The sequence below is a fragment of the Xiphophorus couchianus genome, chromosome 10, assembly GCF_001444195.1.
Source record: "Xiphophorus couchianus chromosome 10, X_couchianus-1.0, whole genome shotgun sequence".
Taxonomy (NCBI): domain Eukaryota; kingdom Metazoa; phylum Chordata; class Actinopteri; order Cyprinodontiformes; family Poeciliidae; genus Xiphophorus; species Xiphophorus couchianus.
The window spans coordinates 1,790,392-1,811,841 of NC_040237.1; the positions used below are offsets into that span (position 1 = coordinate 1,790,392).

Genomic DNA, 21,450 nt, shown 5'->3' on the forward strand with positions numbered 1-21,450 from the left:
TCTCATTTAGTATATAATATTAAATACACTCACCATGGGAGTGATTTAAGGGTGGCCGATCACCAATCTTTAAAAAACTTATGCTGCTGAATCAGAGTTTGACCAATACTAATTTTATTTTAAAACTGACACTGTCTGGTGTTATAGGTACAATACACCTTCAACGTTACAATCTCATTTTATTGAAAAACATCAAAAAGTGCTCTCAAAAACAAATGAAAAGTTTCGACATGACCAGGTGGGCCAGCCTGTCAGATCTCTTATTGCAGAGCAAAAAGGAATGGTGGCGGATTTTCAGACCTATGCAGAGGAAGTAAAAATTGGTCTCTCATGTAAGTATCAGTCAATCACTGATCACCCAAAATTAAGGAAATCGGTGCACCCCTAGAGTGAATGTCGTCCATTTTGGGAATTCAAAAACACCCATTTGAAATTCCCCCCTATTAGTGAAAAAAAATGATCATGCAAAAAATGTCAGATTTTTTAAAAAACAAAATCATGTGGAATTTCGATTGGTCTAAAATCAGCATTGAATCTCAGCATGATTCAGCCACTACCCTGCTTTGGGATAAAGATTGATTACAACGACAGAGAGGAGTCAAGGTGAGTCTTCCACACCATTTCGACTGGTACAATGCCTAAAGTGGGCAGAATAATAAACTTCATCTCAAATCAGGATCAGAAGAGATGGGCGGAGAGGGAGCTGACTGAGGAATGAAGACCTGCTTCAAAATATTTACAATGTAGACAGAGAGATGACAGGATGATCAACAAATCCTTTCTTAAAAACAGCAACTAGTCAATCAAACCTTGCAGGCTAACATTCAGCTTCTGCAACTGAAAATTTGTGGACTAAGCATCAAAGCTTGCTGGGAAAAAGAAGCTTGTTTATTACAACAAAAGCATGAGATCATGTTGCAACCTGCTAATGGATTTTCAAGTAAATCTCAGTGGCAGTGCATGTATACATATTTATAGAAGTCTGTATGAATAATTTTGGCTATGTGGATTTGAAACAGCCCACAATAAATAAAAACGTATGCAACCCATTTCTTGATTTAAAAAAATCAATATTTTATACTGTATAATAAAAAAAACTAATTCCTAAATTTCTATAAGAATCACCCTTCTCACCAAACTGTGATTTTGTTTTTACCTTCTCTTGCTGCTGAAGCTTTTTAAGCTCCTCAAGTACAAAGTCGACTTGCTTGGAGGTGGTGAGTGAGGCGATGTTGCCGTTGAGGTTCTTGCAGTAGTGCTGGGCGTTGTCGTAGCTCTCGTGACTGGAGTTTATCCTCAGACAGGCATCGCCCACCTGGCTCCAACCCTCACTGCACTGCTGGGCTAGAAGATAGGAACATAATCCAAATTATCATTCACTATGATGCTTTACTATCATCTGAGTTCAACATTTGTCCACAGAAAAAGTTGAGCTTTATTTAGTTAGTGAAGTTGGGGGGGAAAAAAATCAACATTTAAAGTCTCAATGTGTGCTGTATATTTAATTTTCTAATTTGCATCTATTGCTCTTAGATAGGCTTTTTGTGTGTGTGATCGGCAAGTCTCTTTCATGCATGACAAATACGCACACACACATGTTAAACAGATATTATTTGCAGCTCCCACCGCAGTCCCCCTCAGGCGACAACTCTTCATGAGCTGAAAATTACGGATAAAGTGACAGCGCCATTTCTTCAGAATCTGTCGCCGTCGACGTCAACAACAGGGCTGGGTGGGAGGAAGTAGCTGAGAGGTAAACTAAATGCACTGGCAAAGCTGATAAACAACATCAGGATGACAGATTGAAAAACACGTTTACAAAAAGCCCAAAAAATAAAAACCTCTTCTGCTGTGTTTAAAACATTCACTCCACAGATAGATTTATTTATTCAAGTTACGTGAGCCAAACCCTGACGGCTAAATTCATACAGTATCTGCCTAAATTACGTATTTAGCAGAGAAAGTCAACGGATCTATTTGTAATTTCCAACAAGGAAAACATCCTTCACTCAAATGTGGGAGAAAAAAAAAAACATCTGATCAGCATCCCATGCATGCATTAGTGTTCTTTATGCTCCACTGTCAGGCTTACCAGGCAAAGAGTGGCACTGTGAGTGATTCTGCTCCCACTGACAGTTGAGATTCAGCGAGCAGCTCTTGCAGTTGGCGAGCTTGCTGCACACCTGCTCGATGCGCACCGGGCACTCAGTGAAGTTCTTCACGCCCTGGAAGCAGGGCAGAGAGAGGGCAAAGTTGAGCAGAAGAGTGGCTGTAATTTCAAGATAAAATGGGCGAAGGCTGCATCTGTTTGGTGAAATTAACTCGTTCAACAGTATCGTCCAGCGTCTGCCATCGCGTAGCGAATTGGACAGGGGAACGGCTTAGTAAACAGCTATAAATATTCACAACTTGCATGTTCAATTTGGAAAATCTTGGGAAGGAAACAAAGTTGTGTTCATGTGTGTTTCAACAAGCTGGATCAAAAGTGCTTTGCTGCCCCCTGTTGATACACTTACAGTGGTGCAGTTGCTGGAGGCGGAGATGCACTTCTTGTCATCACACCACTGGCAGCCTTTGGTGTTTGCCGCGCAGCTCCCACAGTCCGAGAACTTGTAGCACAATTCATCCACTGTCACTGTAAAGAAAACAAATTAATTATTTGGAGTGAGTTTGTTCTGAATTGACTAAATATTGTGAAAGTATGGTGTGATTTGTTGGTCGGTGTTACCTGTTTTATAGGAGCAGAAAGGTACAGGAGAGAAGTTGCCATTGGCCATGCTGGGCTCCCAGGGGGCACAGCGGCCTCTACTCCAGATGCAGCGGACCCCCGGCCCGGCTTTCACACACCCCTCCTCTGCCACGAAGGCCTGGCAGCTGGGTGGCCGGTACACGAGCACGTCATTGAGCAAGACACTGGAAAAGCCCCCAAACACATACATAGACCTGACAGAGAAAACAGAGCACTTCATTTAATTATCCACCAAGATAACCAACACAAACAAGTTTCACAAGCAAAGGCCAAAGCAGCTTTATTAAAAACATTCCACTAAGATTTCATGCCACTTGACATAATGTTTCATACTAATTCAAACTCAAGTAGGTTTAAAATTTGCTTTCACATTGCACAAACTTTGTTTAGGCTATCTTTTATAGCTCAAGACAACAGTTCCTTTTAGAATTTAGTCTGATTTTTCTGTGGTTTTCCGGTTTAAAATTCAAAATAGATATATACTGATCCATAAATGCATAAACAGAAGTATGGACAAAGACATGGATGGAAGGACAGACTGATGAAATAACACAAATAAAAAGTATGAATGCATAGATGGGTGAGGGACAAATGGGTGGATAGATGGTTGATCGGATGGATGGACAAAAAAAGACAGGCAGGCAGACAGAGGAGCAAGATTTTTCATAAAAGTACTAGAATCCTGCAATATGTAATAATGTCATAAAATTAGGCTTCAAAATATAACAAAACATTATTAAAACCGCATTATGTAATAATCTACACAAAATGCAATAAAATCCTTGAACGCGTTTTGCAATACATTCTTCCACTTATGTAATAACATTATTACATTTGGGCTGATTTTTACAGAATGCGTAAGCTCTTATTTTAGAAATGACAATGTAATCATGTGTATTATGAAATAAACAAACTGTACATGTTCATCCTAATCATTATACTAAATCATTTTGTAGATCCTATATGCATTTAAACTGAAACTTAGGTCAATAAATGCCAAACCTTTGGTCATTTAGTTACCTTTTCAAACTCTCAGTATTAACCTACACGTCATTCAAGGCAAAATGATTCAAATGCGTTCAAGGATTTTACTACATTTCCGTCTACTATAATATAGAGAGGTTTTATAACATTTTAAAGCCCAATTATTACATATTGTGGCGTTCCTAACCCTGCCGGTCATGTAGGGAAATTGAGTGAATACATGAGTTTTAGAAACGTACCCGTTGCTAACGACAGCCGAGTGGCCAAAGCAGTTGACATCCCTGTGCAGGTCTGGTTTGGGGAGGACTGTCCACTTGTCACAGGCTGAGGAATAAATACTGGGTAAATTTTCAATAAATGAAAGCATTTTGTGTGTTATAAAAGAATTCCTCATTCCCTAAAACTAAGAGAAATTATTATACAAAAAGTTAGCTTCTGCTTCGTAAAAAACATTTCTTCCAACATACCGATGTCATATGCAAGGAAGTCAGCAGAGAAACACTTGGCCCCGTTGCTGAGTGACGTGTCATTATGCGTGTTGCCACCGAAGACGAGCAGAGTGCCACTGAGAAGCGCCGCAGAGTGCAGGTACCGTGGAAAGCCGCTTTCTCGCAGAATGAACCTGCGAAATGTGCATGACAAGTCTGTGTCAGGGACAGCTGTGGCAAGAAGCCAGCGTGACACACCGTGTTGCACACGATTATGATGATTTACCATGTCCTCGAGTTCACTTCGTAGCGGTAGAGGTCATCCACAAGGCCGTACTTGCCGGCTGGGAGAGCTTTATAGCCTCCATGGACGTAGACGCTGCTGCTGGAGCTGTCAAATGAGCTGCTGTGGCCGTAACCTCCCTGAGGGACGGCACCTTTTGTCTCAGGTACCAACCACACTTTGGATCCTGAAAAAAATAAACAAATGGAAAGCTTTGAAGAGGGAGAAGAATTTACTGACAGGAAAAAACTCAACAAATCCACTGATTACAAAACAGTGACAAGAAAAACATAAAATTGGAAGTGTTTTGGTAAGATAAAAAAACAAATAAACACATTGCACATCACCAAAAATACATCCTTCCCAGTGTGAAACATGGCAATGGCAGGATCATGCTGTGTTAATGCTGGTCAGAGTTTATGGGAAGACTGCTGAAGATAATTATAGGGAAATCCTGATAGAAATCTGTTAAACTGCAAAAGACTTGACTAGAAGCTCAATGGCGTTACAATAAAATGGCCTAGTCAAATTCAAGAGAAAAATGTAATTGACGTTGACAGATAATTTCCAGTCTGACTCAACTTTGCAATCTCTAAATATGTAACTGAAAACCATAAATCCTACTATTGCAAGCACAATACGTGTTTCAAAATTGAAACTTGAAAAAAAATACGTACATATATATTTCAAAATCAAATTTTGCAAAACTTTTCAAGAAGCACTTCAGAGCATCATGTCCAAGCTGACCAATAATAATACTGTTGCTAATGTCCACTGAGACAAATAGAAATGTGTCCCAAAAGAGAGAAACGGAATCTGTAAAATTAGTCGAAAAGAATGCAATTAAACAAAATTCAACTATTACATACACATAATAAATTATTCTAAAAACATATTTTTAATTTAGAAGTTTTTCAACGTTTCACTTTTGCAATGCATGTTTTTTTTATTTTACTTTTTGAAACATGTTATATACTTGCAGTAACACTGGAACAAATGTATCTCTGTCACGTAAAATCCCAATCATGTGGTTGTAACGCGACTAAATGAGGAAAAGGTTTTGCCTTGCAAAATGTTTGCAAGGAAATGCAAGAATGAAAACAACTAAAGTGCACAGTGCGAAAAAAAAAAAAACAACAGATAAATAAAAATTCTTTACTGCAGCAAAGTATTAACCATAAACAAATGATAAGAAAAAAATACAAATCTTAAGACAAGATTTGTTTGTATTTAACTGATAGTCATTTATTCTTCGTGTCATCAAGTCGGCAACAGACAGAAACAATTAATCAGCAATCAGTGAAATAAATATCAGACATGATTAATGCCGGTCATTTTCCTGTCATCCTAATGAGTCATAAAAGTTCAACATAAAATTTTATGCTCTTTATTATTGTAGTTGTTTGGTTTATGCTGTTTTCCAACTTTATGATTTCTTTTTTTATCAACTGACTGAATCAGAAAAAAGTTAAATCAGTTCATTTCATGTGATTTACACATGAGTAAAAAACTAACCTTCACTATTCAGTGTAATAGCTTTTGAAGAGGTAATAAACTTTTAAACTAGAAATGGGATGACTGAGGTCATCAAGAGGTGCCTGGTTTCACTGCAGAGCTGGGACTCACTCAGGTTGTACTCCTGTACGTTGCTGATGTAGCTGTAGATGGGGGAGTAACCAAAGATGACCAGCATGATGGTCTCGCCACTGCTCAGCTGCACGCAATGGGCCGTGTGGCCCTCCACAGCGTAAACATGAGCCTGGGCCGGCGAGCCGACGACGGGGCTTCTGCGTTGCCATGACCGACTTGGCATGTTGAACACCCAAAGCTCGTCTGTCACGTTGCCCCAGCTGGCTTCAAGCTTCCCACCAAACATGTAGATATCATCCTGAAAAGCAGAGAAGCTTAATTGATTTGTTACAGAATGTATGGGAGGGAGAGGATACTGACTATCAAGGAAGGGAAGATTGTTGCAAGGTTGACGCAACTTACTCTCAACCGATATTGTTGTTACAAAATTCAAAAATATCACAAATATAAGACTCTCAAAAATCAAGCTGCCCTGATACCTACAGCTTTTTAGCTATGCGACTCATATCTGACTTTTTCATGCCCTAAACAATCCGACTTGTGTGACTTCCACATGTGGTAAAATCTGTTATGTATCTGACAATTTTACGTCATTGTTGTGAAATGTACAGTACAGACCAAAAGTTTGGACACACCTTCTAATTCAATGGGTTTTCTTTATTTTCATGACTATTTATAAGGCAAGAAATCCCACTTATTAACCTGACAGGGCACACCTATGAAGTGAAAACCATTTCAGGTGACTACCTCGTGAAGCTCATCAAGAAAATGCAGAGTGTGTGCAAAGCAGTAATCACAGCAAAAGGTTGCTACTTTGAAGAAACTAGAATATAAGGGCTATTTTCAGTTGTTTTACACTTTTTTGTTTAGTGCATATTTCCACATGTGTTATTCATAGTTTTGATGCCTTCAGTGTGAATCTACAATGTCAATAGTCATGAAAATAAAGGAAACTCATTGAATTAAAAGGTGTGTCCAAACTTTTGGTCTGTACTGTACATAATAATTCTGCACTGGAAGAAGCCAGACATGGTAAATCTGAATGGCTGAAGTGCCGACACTGGATGGAGCTTTGATAATACTATCGGCTCCCATTGTTCAACAACTTTAAAGTCAATCCATAGACAATGAATCCATCATCACTTATGTAAACAGCATCTACATTAATTCTGAATGCAGGTTGCTTTGGGGTTGTAAACCATTCACACAAAAGTCTAATAGCAATCACAGTTTATTAGTAGAATTTCAGCAAAGAAAAATACATTGGACCTACTTTGTGAATGTAGATTTAGTCATTCTCTATATATGATGAATAAAGCTTCCTGTTATGTAACAATTACTGTGATTTAAAGTATGTCAGACCTGTGAAAGCAAGCATGCACGGCAGAATGCAACACCTGTGTGTCTGTAGTGGTGTAGATACCTGGAAGGCAGCAAGTGAGTGTCCGTATCTTGGCACAGGGCCACCGGTGATGGGCACCGTGTTCCAAACGCCGCTCTCTAGATTGTAGCTGCAGAGAGACAAACGTTACATGTTAACTAACCCTCCAACATGCAACAAGAAATCCCATTGAAAATACTTATAAAATCCACTAAAATACATATGCAATTTGTTCCACTGTGGAAAGATGTTAATTATCTAATCAAAGCAGCCTAAACATATCTGTTCATAACATAGGGTGGTTTGATGCTTGGTTAATAACAAAAAAATAAAGGAATGTTATTATATTTTTATAACTAGAATTTTTCAACACTTTATTTGAAGGGGTGTGCATAAGACTGACATAACACTATCATAAACATGACGACACCTGAACATGAAGGAGTCTTCATAAATGCTTATGACTGTTGTCATGAAGAGTAATTTGGTAAACAGTGACACTTTTATTACAAGGCTGCACTAAAAGTTGAACCAAAAGTCCCATTACAAGTGTCGACGTTCAATTATTTGGTAAAAAAAAAAAAAAGACACTTTTAGTGCAAAGTTACATTACAACTTGTATTAAAAGTCCATTAAAAGTGTCAACTTTGCATTAAATGTTATTATTTACCAAATGATACTTTATGACAAGTCAAACATCAATTAAAACTCCTTCATGTTTATTGAAAATAAAAAATAAAGTGTTACCCCATATTCTAACAGCAATAATCAATAACATCTAATAAAAAGCAGAAATGACTCATATGAGTCATTTCTGCTTTTTATTAGTAGAAATCACTGCTAATAATTACTTTAGCAGTGTAAAGTAATTTACACTTCACACTTTAAAGTGTAAAGTAAATGCACTTAGATTTCATAATTAATTATGAAATCTAAGTACATTTCATATACTTAGAATGTACCCAAGTATATGCTTCTATACAACAGAACTGCTAATATGAGACATTTTGCCTGCAGCGGGGTTTTTTTAACCATTATAATTATCAGAAAGTTCCTTGAGATAAAATCTCTCTTCCGAGGAAGACCTAGAAGCGGTCTGACAAGTTTCTACAATGTGAGAAGCATCAGTACAACAAAGGAACAGAAATATAACTTAATGCAAACCGTCACAATAAGAACCGAAGGCATAAATAGTCTGCACTTACAACTAATTTCCAAGAAAATTTAAATTGCCTGTAGTTTCTTGTAAATAGTTAAGAATTTGAGTGAAAGATGAGATCAGCTTGAAATAAAAGCAAGTAACTCATTTTAGAAGTATATTTTATTTTGTAGTAATTGTATAAATACAATGCAACCATAAAATTGTGGTGTTTTTCCAAATGTACCATATTTAATTGTAAGCAATCTTTTTAGGACAGACAACAGAAATTAAGTCTCTGTCTCGAGAAGAAGTTCAAAATCTCAGCGTGATCAGTCTGTGTATAATATATCTGTGTATATTAAATAACTATAATACACGCACCAACACACCTAGTTTGTCAGATTAAAAGTAAGTTCTGAAAATACTTTCTAAGCAAGTAGTGAGCAGAACTTTCTTTAAACACATATTTTGGTTTTAAACATGTTTTTTATGGGTTTGATTTAATACTCAAATCTTAAACATCTTGTCTTCATTAGCTGTAATCAGAAAAATGAACAGAAATAAAAGCTTGAAAACAGGCTGTGTGTAATTAATCTACATAATGCATTTCACTTTGTTAATATAGTGAAAATAAACATTCTTAAACCCTTGAATAATGGGTTGATACATTCAGAATCAATGGCGGCTTTTTCCCACTCGGTCTGGATCTGGTCACTAGCACATCAACCGATGTTTTATTTGTAAAGAAGTAAACAATGCTTTGGATCAGCCACAGGCTCTGCACAGTGATGAGTGTACATAATTTACAGCTTGTGTGCAATAAACAGGAACACCTGGCCACATCAGTGCTCTGTTATTCATACAAGACAGAGCAGCAACATCAGGAATCATCACACCTGCTGATTAATAAACACTGAGCAGAACGTCAATGGCAACAAAAAGCCGTTCACATGGAAACACAAAGCCATTAACGGACCAAAAATTCCAAAGAAGCAGCTTCTACTACAAACTGTCCACACCAGCCTCTGATCTCTCCAAAATAAATCAGAAAAAATTTCAGAGAATAGTGGTACTGGCTTCTCTGGCAAATATCATCAATAACTAGACAAAGATCAAAAGTATTTTTTCAATGTTTTCTATTGCAATTTCTTTAAGCTGTCTAATTTTAAGATAAATGATTAGGTAACTCAAAAACTATATATTTAAACTTACTTGAGAATCATCTGGAATGAGCTGTAGTTGAACGTATATCCACCCACCACCCACATGATCTTCTCCTGCACCACGGCCTTATGGGATGCCCTGGCGAGGGAGGTGCCAAAGGGCTTGACGCTTGGGAGGATCCAGAAGGACTCGGTTGAAGGTACAGTCAGCGAGCAATCTGGGCCTGGAGAGATAAACAGAGCAGAGAGGGAAGGCATTATGGCATACAAGTTAAAAATACAATAACGCAATACAACAAGCTCTTTGTAACATATCCACACTGACCTTTAGGTGTCCATACCTCATAAATATGAACTCCTTTCACATTTTGTCATGTTCACACTGCAAGCCTAAATATGTTTTAATGATATTTAATGTGATAGGCAAAGTTTTTATAACAAAAAAATGTCTAAGTGTGGTGAACCTTCGTTTTCAGTCCCTTTCCAATGTGATACTCCTAAAAATCAGAGCAAACAATTGAATTCAGAAGACAGTTAGCTAGTAAATAGACATAACGTTCATGTTATTTAATCTCAGCAGAAATACAACCAACTCTGCAAAGGCCTCGAACAACATCTGAGAACAAACGGCATCATGAAGATCACGGAACACAGCAGACAGGTCAGAAATAAAGTTATGAAAGTTTAAAGCATGGTTGGATAAAAAGAGGACTGTTCAATTTGTCAACTGAAAATGAACTGTAAATCTAACACACCAAAGTGTGTTGCTGTAATATAACATGATGTAAAGAAGATCAAGTGAAGTGAATATTTTTCAGAGTATTGTACTTCAAGGCAAAAAAATAAAATAAAATACATGCTCCTAAATTTTACCATTTTTAAGATGCAAACTGTACCTGTATGGCAGGAATATTTTCACTAATATAAACTGCAAGCAAGCCAAACCTGAACATAAGCCTGAACTAATCAAATGGAAGAAGTTGCCAAACGTCAGTGTGTGTTAGTGAAGGGTACGGTAAATTACTGTCAAGTTCTATCATGCAAAAGCTTTTGTTTCCTTCCAGCTGGAAAAATATAATAAGGCGCAGTCAAAGGGCTTATCAACATGATAGCAATCAGCGTTACATTGTGTCATAACACAACACAGCTGTTCCTGCTTTTTCTGGTATCATGCTGTTCATGACATCACCAACAATTTAGCACATGATGCAGAAAAATTCTGTCAACATTTCGAAAGAGGGAAGTTATCACAATAGGCTTCAGCAATATTTTGCTGACGCCTGAAGATCCAGATCTGGTTCATTTTTAAACACAGTCATAATTTTGTGCTCTATGTATAAAAATACCTTAATTTTAGAGGAAACCTCATTAGAAACGTGGTAATCAAGATAGCACGAATAACACGTCGATTTTATTCTAAATGTAAGCGATAAGAAAACGTCCTACTTCTTAGACTCAACTTTTTTGTAAATACTTTGAAACCTCTGTATTTTCCCTCAAGGTTAACATACAGTGAAAATTTATACCGGCCTATATCAGCATTCACATCCCACCCACTTGCAGAAGTCACTTTGACTTATAAGCATCATCTTCTTCTCTTCCCCCTCGGCTCTCACCTTGCCAGCTGTCGTTGCAGACACACAGCTTCTCGCCGGTGAGGTCGCAGTAGCCGTGGTCGGGGCTCCCGCAGTTGTTCCTGCAGTAGGGGATGTCACACGCTTCGCCCTTCCAGTACTTGTCACATTCACAGTACACTCTGCTGGCGACCGAGTTCCCCGGCGTGCACTTCCCATGTCCAGAGCAGTTATTGGGACAAGAGTTTATCCTGGAAATAAAAATAAATGAATAGAAAAGATTGGTTCAAATAATTATCAGCTGAAATGCAACTTAAATGCTTAGCATCAAATACTTACGAGTAGAGTATGTTAAATCCTGTCAGATTGTAGGCAGCGTCGCTGAAAAAGTGTAGCAGTGCATAGCCTGAAGTCGTCTCAACTTCAGGAACCGTCTCGTTACCTCGGGTCTCTGGTACGATCAGGCCACTGTAGAAATATACGCACAAATCCATTTCGTGTTTTTAAATACTTCTACTAATACTTCTACTAGAAGTATTAGTAGTATTAAATGTTACAAAAAATTATAAATCTGAAACAGAAAAACTCTTAAAAAAGCATTTCCTTGTGACATAGAAAGTGGTTTAATTTTTTTTTTTTTCTGACTTCAAAGTTTAGATGTGTGCATATCGACTCATCAATCTGGAGTTTCTCACCTGAAAACAGCAACCAGAGGAGCATAAACAGAGTCCCCGTCATAGACGTACATGTGGTCCCAGCTGCATTCTGTGGCAAAGTGGTTGAATCTTAACCGCAGAACCGCATTAGGGCTGAAAGAAAAAACACATCAAAGTATTTATCTCTGATAAGTGAGAGTTGGAATAACATTTACAGCTTAATTTTGGAAGAAACATGCAGAAAAAGATGCAAATAAAAACATTGTAATTAAAAAACTATAACTTTAAAAGTTTTTTCACACATCAGAAATCAGCAACAGTTACAAAAAAATACTATAACATTTAAATTCATAGGGCATTCAACTGCTGAAGTAGTTTTTATTTACTTCTGAGGCCTAAAAACAGAAGTATCAAGTAGTTACACTCTTTATGAAAGAAAACAGTTTTGTAATGAATTTACAAAGCAAATATGAATGAATGATTTTGTTTTGGTCTAATAATGCTCTTAGTCCACAGAAACATCCCAAAACCAACTGGACATGAAAATAGCAAGTTAACTTTGGCTAATTATATTTCTAGTTTTAAAAAAAAGACGTTCTAAATGGTGATTTGAGTTGGCATAAAAATTAAAGCTAGCTAAAGGTATAGAGGTTCTTGATCCTTCATGACAACTATCGTTTATGAAAACGTAGCAGAAACACAGTCATACAGAAACTTTTGCATGCTCTGTTAAGTTTTATATTATGCCATTTAAGCATCATTTGCTTTTAAAAAATGACTAAAGTTAAGTGGGCGCTACACATTTGTGCCCACATCACTCCATACAAAAAAGAAGCCATCTGCCACAGGAAGTTTTGAGGATTCTTTGTAACTTTGCTTCAATTTAGCCAAAGACCGTCAGAAAATGTTGATTGGAGCCACAGCTGTGGACATATTTTAAGGCCACACCCAGAACTCTTTGCTTTCTTGTTTGATACCATGACAAAGTCAGAGAAAGAACTGTGAAACCCCATGAGTCTGGTTCAATCTTGGAAAAAAAATCATATGGTTTAATGTGTGACATTTATCTGTAGAAAGAATTATGCAAGTACAGACATGATGGGAATGTCCAACCATCATACCGCTCAGGACGGAGATGGGTTCCTGTTTTCCAGACATTTTTTTTTTGTCTGAAAATCTGTAAATCAATTCCAGAAAAAAGTCAAAGGCTTTATGAAAATGCTGGCTAAAGCTAGCAAGACTGTGTCATTATCCACAGTGGAACATGTCCTGTACTGAAAGGCCATTCAGCTAGGAGGAAACCATTATTCCAAAAGAAATATAAAAAAGCCAGACTTCATTTTCCAAATGCACACAGAGACAAAGACCTTCATTTTTGGAGGCATGTCCTGTTGTCTGATGAAACTAATGTTTAACTGTTTGGTCATAATAACCAACATTACATCTGGAGTAAAACTCTTATACTGTTCCCAGTATAAGACTGGGAACATCTTATACTTATTCTTATTCCAACTGTGCAGCATGGGGGAGGCAGCATCATGTGGTGGGGCTGTTTTACTGCAGGATAGATTGTGCACTTCTAAAATAGATGCCATCATGAGGAAAGAATATTATGTGGAAATATTGAAGTAGCATCACACACAAAGTTAAAGCTTGGGCACAAATGGGTCTAAACAGAAAACATTTCTACAATCTCTGTCTATAATAAGAACAGGTGAATATAAATCACTAATAATATCTACAGGGAGGAGTTTGATCGTAAGTATTTTTGCTTGATCAGGCCCTTTGATAATATTTCATACAAGTTGACCACCGTTTTGTTCCACAATGAGTGGAACAACATTAAGTATGCCTTTTTAAGCAAACTAAAACACTGATTAAATACATATTTAACCACATGGTTTGCTTGTTTATCAGTTGGGATTAATTTGGGTTAAAATGGCAGCAGCTGAGTAATAAAATTGACTGCATCAAAGGGACAAATTATCCTGAAGCCTTTTCACTGTCAAGGTAAATATCAATAAATTCTCCATTTTTCTGCGACTGTTCAGCTTCAGCGTAATAATCGAATGAAGGACTCACTAGGCCTCAATGAGCCAGGTGCACTTTGTTTTGAACTTGTAGTTGAAGGGCCCGTCTGTGAGGTAGCCTGAGGGTTCTGTCAATCTGGAAAACGAAAAACAAAACAACATTAAAAAGAAATTGTTTCAGTGGATTGGTATGCACAGTGTGGAAAACATATTAATGAAAGAATGTAAATGCTTCATCCCCCCAGTGAGAGGATGTGGTGACTCGGCTATGATCAGATTTTGTTGTTATGGTTTTCTCCCCTCAAAGGGAAGGGTGACCGAACATCAAAACATGAGTTCTGTTTATGATCACCTCCTCCCACCCCTATGATGAAACCTTTCTGCCCAGATGGGAGGGGTCTCTGCTGTGGGCCCACACACATCCAAAGGCTTTCTGAGTATGTAGGTTAAAAGAACTGCGTTTCTTTACAAAACATTCAGCTCGACAATTGATTAAAAGGCATAGAAATCAGAATCACATCTCTGTTTTAATACTAAACCAAAACAGATTTTTTTCCAAAAACTAAATTGCCCAAAAAGCCTAAATTATAACTTCACAGTGTGCCTTTAGTTCTGCAGATTAAACAGTCAGCATTAAAGAAGCCCAGTGGGCACAGGAAGAGGCCCGAGCAACCAAAAGATACCATTTACAGTCTTTAGAAATAGGTTCTTTAATCCTTAGAAAAAAAGCCTTTAAGTGACCGCCCACTGCTATGTTTCACAACGACAGAGGGCATATAATTAGACACCATCTGTAAGAAAGGAGCCCGAAAATGATTTTCCTCTCTGATGTTTGGGAACAAATGCATCACAAAAACATGGTAGGCTCGATAAAAAGTAAACACAAGCTGACTGCTGTACTATTAGACCCTCAGAGTTTTAAACTCTCCAATTTAAAGTAGTTTGAAGCTGGGGGGTAAAACAGCACCTTAGAAAACTATTGAAGTCACTAGAACTTTTCAAATTCTTCTATGTTAGGAACTGAAAAATTCTGTGCATTTTCTTTGTATTTTATGTAGCAAACCAACACAATATAGTGAAGATTATTGTTTTACAAAGTCTGAAAACACGTAAAAGTAGAGAAACTGCGACTTTGCTCTTAGTCCGTCAAAGACTTTATTTGACAAAACCGCAAAAAGTTCACGGGACATAAATTCTCTTTCAAGATCCTGACACTATATTTCTTAAAAAGAAAAGGTTTTTACTCTGGCTCCTTCCTATTAAGTATCGGAGATTACATCTTATGAATTAAACATGCAGCCAGAGAAAAGACAACATCCAGAGGATGTTTAATTGTCCAAAAATAAGGCTTAATCTTTCATGTTGGACCTGAAGGTACAGTGAGAAACACAATCTGTTTGGCAGCTTCATGCAGTTTACAGAACTGTGACACCACACACACATAAACCTGAATGAAGACAAAATTTCCACACAGTTATGTGCATGCCACATGTTGTAGAACATCACAGTTCAAAAGTGTCTTGTGTTTTGCAGAGGCGTTACTCCACAACATGTCTGACGACAACCAGCAACAAAAACCTGTAACCACATTCAGAACAATGCTACTTACAGAGATAGAGTTACATCTGTGTCACCTAGAGCCGCTAAGCTGTAATGAAAGGCCATCCCACACCATCACCAAGCTGGCAGTCATTAATTCTGTCATTGCATCCTTAGATTTTATTATATCTACCCTATTTGTTTTGTCTTGTATCACCAAATGACACACATTCCTTCCTTTTCATCCAATAAAAGCTCTGCTGTGAGAGTGGAGAGGTTTATGGAAATTTAAGTGGATTACAGATGTTTCCTCAAAGCCACTGGGTGCTCACTTTTGTCACAAAGCCAAACTGATTTATATGTTTGGGGATTTCATTGAGAATCTATTTGCAACTTTGAGTCAATAAGCCAGTGTATAGGAAAGTGCTATTGGTTTAGAATATGTGCTGCGATGCCGAGAAGAGACAAATATCTTTTATTTGAAAGATCTTATGACAAAATACCTCTAAACACTACATCAGGAGAATAGATTTGATATGAAATCTAATTGTCTAATTATCTAACTTGCATCTTTTTATGGCACAATTTGATGCTTTTCTTTACAGAAATTTCTAGAGGTCCAGAGTCATTTTACCTTTTTTTCTTTTTTCAAAACATAATGCAGATGTTTGCTATGTATTTATGATAGATATTTCTGCAAGACAAAGGGTGGATGAATTGACAACCAGATGGATGATCAATGCATGGACATATGCATGAATGCATGGATGGATAAACAAAATAATATAAGGAAGCATTGGCAAATGACTTATGATATGGACAAATGGATGGCTACTATACTGAACAGTGCAAAGAAATAAAAAAAATAGACAGTACAAATTGTTACACAACGGTGACTGCCCACACAAACTGCTGAAAATGTCACTTCCTCTAAAAAAAAAAAGAAAACCCTGAATGTGATAAGGCATACTTTCCATGCACAGGTGCCTAAATTTAGTTTGTTCTAGCTTATTATAGCATGAAACACCATATTTCTCTTAGCCTTAGCATAGTTTACAAACCTAACGTCAAGTGCAGCCTTCTGACATAAACAATTCAACAACACAACTTATGACTTTTCAGACTCCTTTACTCCATTTCTTTTTAACCGTTATACAAAAAATGATTCAGACCAAGCAGAATTTCTAAAGAAAAACAAAGAACATGGTAATGTATTTCAGTATTTTTAAGTGTCTATATTGCTTGCTAACTCAACAAATAGTTTTTTTCACAATCAGATTCTCCCACCATTTATACAACGATTGCATCAGGAAAATCATCCCCGATTCTTTTTGTCTAATTTTACATCATTGCCATTTCCCCACCCTAATCTAAAAGCTTGACCATAGCTTCACTAAAATGTAGCAATGGTTTGCACCAATGGCAGTTAGAGATTATCCTACTGGCTAAACATATTGCTGCCATGCAGTGTAAAAGCACAACACTTAAAACTTGATACATAATTACATACGGCACTCGAAACATCCTTTACAATTGCAATATTGCAAACATTGATATTGAAATGTTGATGGTGACATTGAGCAGCTCTAATTTATACTTAAGTCAAACAACACATCTTTGAACACTATTTACTAATAAGGTCATTTCTAAGGGAAGCTGTGGGTAGATCTGAAAAGACGTGTTAGTGAGGCAGCCTCCAAACTTGACTCGGTTCCACCAGTTCTGTCAGGAGGAACGGGCCAGAACTCCAGCAAACTATTGTGAGAAGCTTTTGAAAAGAGACACGAAAGGCTTGACCCAAGTCATACAGATAAAACACAACCCTCCTAAATACTACACAGGTGTGAAACCTGCATAGAAATTACCTGAAGTATTATACGGTAGATCCAAATAGAGTTAAAAGAATGAAGGCTGCTCCATCACTTCATATTTTAAGTACTTTTTGATTTCCTACTTGAGCAGAAAACATGATACTAATTGGTAAACCTCAGATTTTTAAGATGTTAATAAATAAATCTCTGACAACTTCTCTGAGCCATTTAGTGACTATAAATAATTTGGTCTGATTTAAATTTAGACAATGAGAAAATGTGTGTCTTGTTATTCAGTGTATTTAAACGTCTGGTTTCAACTGTAGTTTACAATTACTCCATACCTTGTGTTGATTTAGCACTTAAAGTCCCAATGTAATACCCTGAAGCTTGGGGACCAATTTAAAGTAAGCTGCTGTGTTTTGTAGATCACCCGTCAGAGCCTGCTATGTTTTTGTGTAGCTGCCAAAATTACTGGATTCTGGATCTTGTTGTGCTGTAGACTCAAAACCAATAAAAGGCTTTTGACTTTTACGTGATGGAAATAAAAGCTTAGTCAGTATGTTTGCTAAAAAAAAAAAAAAAAAGAAAGGTATGAACCCACGATGTGAAAGATAGGACAGCACATCGCGTCGGTTTTGAAATGAAGTGTTTGTGTTAGTACTGTGGGATGCATTTGCAGGTCTGCTAACTTTTTCCACAATTACCGGTTTTGAGCAGGACTCATCCTATTACGCAGTGAGTCAGCAGGAGTGTTTTTGGTCATTTGCACAAGAAGGACCCACACATATGTTGTTCCTATCTCCAGATGACTTTCACTGACACCGATTTCCTAAATTAAACAGCAGCCACTGGATGCTGCTCACCTACTGATCCCTGCCTCCGATCATTCTTAGAGAAATTACTCAGAGCCCGGCACCGGGAAGAGGATTCCGGCCACTTACTTGAACCTCCCCTGGCAGTGCTGGCATTGATCTCCGACCCATCCTCGTTCGCAGACGCAGGATCCGTTGATGCATTTCCCCGAGTTACAGCTCTTGTCACAGGATTTCGCCGGGGAGGCGTGCGTTAACAGCACGAAGGAAAACAAAGCACACACCACCAGATATTTGTGGATTCCCCTCGGATCGCTCCTCGAAACTAGCTTCGGCCCGAATAGAACATGTCTAGTCTTACATCTTCCTCCAATCTCCATGGTTCCTCTTCCTTTTTCCTCCCCTCCAGGTCGACCAAGCGGGGCCTTCTCAGAGAGAACGCCTCGACCTCTCAGGACGCTTCAACTATAACAAAGAAGTCCTGCATGTTTGTTGAGTGGTGGGCATACTCGATTGAGTCTTAAAAAGGCCTAAAATAATTGCAATGTGTGTCTACTAAAGCTGCTCGGTTAACCGCATGCATATACTTGGATTGAGAGGAATTCCCTTCACTTCTTCCTTGGAAGCGCCTATTTAAAGAGACAATAAACGTTCAATCGAAAGCTGCTGCTGGCTGAATATTCTCATAGGCCAAACTAATACAGTTTGTTAGCCTGAATAGCTCATTTGCAGTTTGATACGTTGAATTAGAACCATTCTCTCCCAAATGCCATCTCAGCAGCCATTTTAATGCGTTAACAAACCTCCATACTCCAAGCGGGTAGTTCCTCTTAGCAGCTGGGTTTTCACCAAATCTTTTTTTTTTCCCACCAAAATAGTCACACATAAAAACCCAAAGGTGGTTGAAGCGTTTGTAGTCGCCAGAGTCAGAGAGCAGTGCTGCCGCAGTGGATGTGCTGTGATGTGGGAACCGTGAAGGCTATTCTTGCCCCTCTGCTGCTCCTGGGGGGGTATTTTCAGCGGACAGTTTAGCTTTTCTTCACCCAAACAGTCGGTTTCCACTGCGGTTCCAGACTTCCTCAAGCGTGGCTTTCTGTCACACTAATGTCTCTTGCTAACTCCTTTATATTCCAGCTGGAAAAAAGAAGAAAAAAAAATGTCTCGTTTCCCCTCGAAGCTTCACAACAACAGCCAGCGATGCGAAGCTAGGCAGCCAGAGCTCTTCAGGTTGGAGAAAACTAAACAGAGCATGCGCATGCGCACTGCAAACAAGCTCCACTTAAAGACACAGCGCTCAGAAACGGACACAGTTGGCCAATGTGTCATGGAGGTCAAGGACTTCCCAAAATATAGATGCCTACTTGCGCCTTTGTGATAATTTTTTATAAAAGCATTTATTATCTGATAGTTATTAGTTGGTTATGTGGACGGTCTGTGAAAGTTTGGGTGACTGGATTATCTTTTCAGAAACCAGTGATAAAAAAGAAAGAAAGAAAGAAAATGCATATCTGATTAGTTTTTAAAATACACATGTTTAGTTATAAAATAGTTTCACATTTTTAGTGATCAGAAAATACAAAAAAAAATCAGTGTAGCTTGATTTCCTTCTGATAAGAAAGAGGAAAACAGTTCTCTTGTGGGAGGGAGGAGTGTGTTTTAACATCGATTTTACAATGTAATAGAATGTGACAACTTTAAAAAAAAAAACAGCATAAGTTACTGAAATAGTTACTGTCTCCTTGATTTATACAAATAAGATGTTATAAAATATTCCTGGAAAAAATGTACAAACACAACAAACAAAAATATTGATGTTGAAGCTATCCTAAGATTTATAGTTGTGGCTGTAATAAATGATTTCCTGACTAATGTCCAAATTATTTTTGCTGTTCTAGATTACTCAGGGTGGATCAGATAACTGAGAAAAACAAGCTCTGATTATTCTTAAAGAAGCAGCAGCAGCACAAACTAAGGGTTGTTTTTGTTCAGACAGCAAGGGTGGTCTGCTATGAAAGCTTTTTTTTAGCATGGATATTAGTTTTATACAAGTGAGAACCAGAGGCAGTAATATTCACAGAAAAAAATCTTATTGAAAGATAATTAAAACTAAATGCCTGGCATTTCAGTTTCCTTTGGGTCAGTAAAAATGATACAACACACATGTATGCGGTTGATGCCCTCGCAAAACTAACCTCCATCCATCCATTTTCTAATTGTCCCTAGTGGGGTCAGGAGGAGTGCTGGTGCCTATCTCCAGCTAATGTTCCGGGGGAGAGGCGGGGTACACCGTGGACAGGTCGCAATGCCAACCTGAAGATGTTATTTCTTCCTGTTGAGGCCATTAAGACTGTAGAAAATAAGTAGGGTGACACATAAAACAAAAACATTACAAGAACTGTTACCAAAGAGGAAAATAAAATAAAAAAAACAACTTTATTTTGCTGCATAGTTAAAATATTATACTTATTTATTGTGCTCTGCAATCATTCTGTTGGTGGGTTTGATAACTATCTTTTTCAAGCACAGCTTTAAAAAGATAGTTATATATAAATAGTGTCATCTAACTTATTGTAGCAATGGAATCCCTCAGGGGTTTGTCTTAAGACCACTCCCAACTATCCACTGTAAACATATTGGAAGTGGATTTAATACATCCAATATTAAATCAGCATTCACAAATTCAGTTTTCTGTTCCTTCATTTACCTAAAGTTCTTTTAACTACATTCTGTTTGATTAATGCTAAACAGTCAAATTTGCCTTTTCCTTCCAAAGAGGAGAATTTAATAATTTTGTCTCTTTCTCTGTCGTATCAAATATTCAGATATAGAAAATGCACAAACAAACTGAGATTTTATTTTTCAGCCAGAAAGATGCTTATGGTTGCATGACATAGCAAGTTCCAAGGTGCTTGGAATAGTCATAATTATGGACTTTTAGAACTTACTACCAATGTTATGCTTGTGTTGAATGGTCTGATGCACAGATGTGTGAATTCAGAAGGCCAAGGGTGTTCAAGTCTAGTCTTTGAGAGCTAGCACACTGCCCTGCAATTTTTGGATGCATTTCTTCTGTAAGACACCAGAATCAAATGAGTAATTTGTTACAAAGTCCTCTGCAGGTCTGACTGACATGCTGCTGAGGGTATTCAGCCATTTGATTCAGACGTTTTGGAGAGGGGCTGAATCTTAAAATTTGCAGAATAAAAGCTCCTAAAGACAGGACTTGGGCATCACTGATGCAAATACACATATCGGGTTTGATTGTTGTTATTTGTGTTGTCTCAACTCGTTTTTAACTTTTTCTGC

The 21,450-nt window shown here is 37.7% G+C and overlaps 1 protein-coding gene across 1 annotated transcript in view; it reads right to left on the reverse strand.

Moving 5' to 3' along the window:
* Window positions 1-19,386, reverse strand: part of atrnl1b (attractin-like 1b) — a 65,779-nt gene extending 46,393 nt beyond the window's left edge. Inside the window, exons 1-15 of the mRNA XM_028029569.1 lie at window positions 18,274-19,386; window positions 14,032-14,115; window positions 11,989-12,102; window positions 11,633-11,761; window positions 11,336-11,544; window positions 9,769-9,943; window positions 7,458-7,545; window positions 6,071-6,332; window positions 4,448-4,631; window positions 4,201-4,355; window positions 3,973-4,057; window positions 2,729-2,943; window positions 2,517-2,635; window positions 2,093-2,225; window positions 1,157-1,344 (exon numbers count right to left, since the gene is read on the reverse strand). Of these exons, the coding sequence (XP_027885370.1) occupies window positions 1,157-1,344; window positions 2,093-2,225; window positions 2,517-2,635; window positions 2,729-2,943; window positions 3,973-4,057; window positions 4,201-4,355; window positions 4,448-4,631; window positions 6,071-6,332; window positions 7,458-7,545; window positions 9,769-9,943; window positions 11,336-11,544; window positions 11,633-11,761; window positions 11,989-12,102; window positions 14,032-14,115; window positions 18,274-18,524 (2,391 nt within the window). The 5' untranslated portion in view covers window positions 18,525-19,386. The remainder of the gene's footprint in view (window positions 1-1,156; window positions 1,345-2,092; window positions 2,226-2,516; window positions 2,636-2,728; window positions 2,944-3,972; window positions 4,058-4,200; window positions 4,356-4,447; window positions 4,632-6,070; window positions 6,333-7,457; window positions 7,546-9,768; window positions 9,944-11,335; window positions 11,545-11,632; window positions 11,762-11,988; window positions 12,103-14,031; window positions 14,116-18,273) is intronic.
* Between the last annotated feature and the right edge of the window lie 2,064 nt (window positions 19,387-21,450).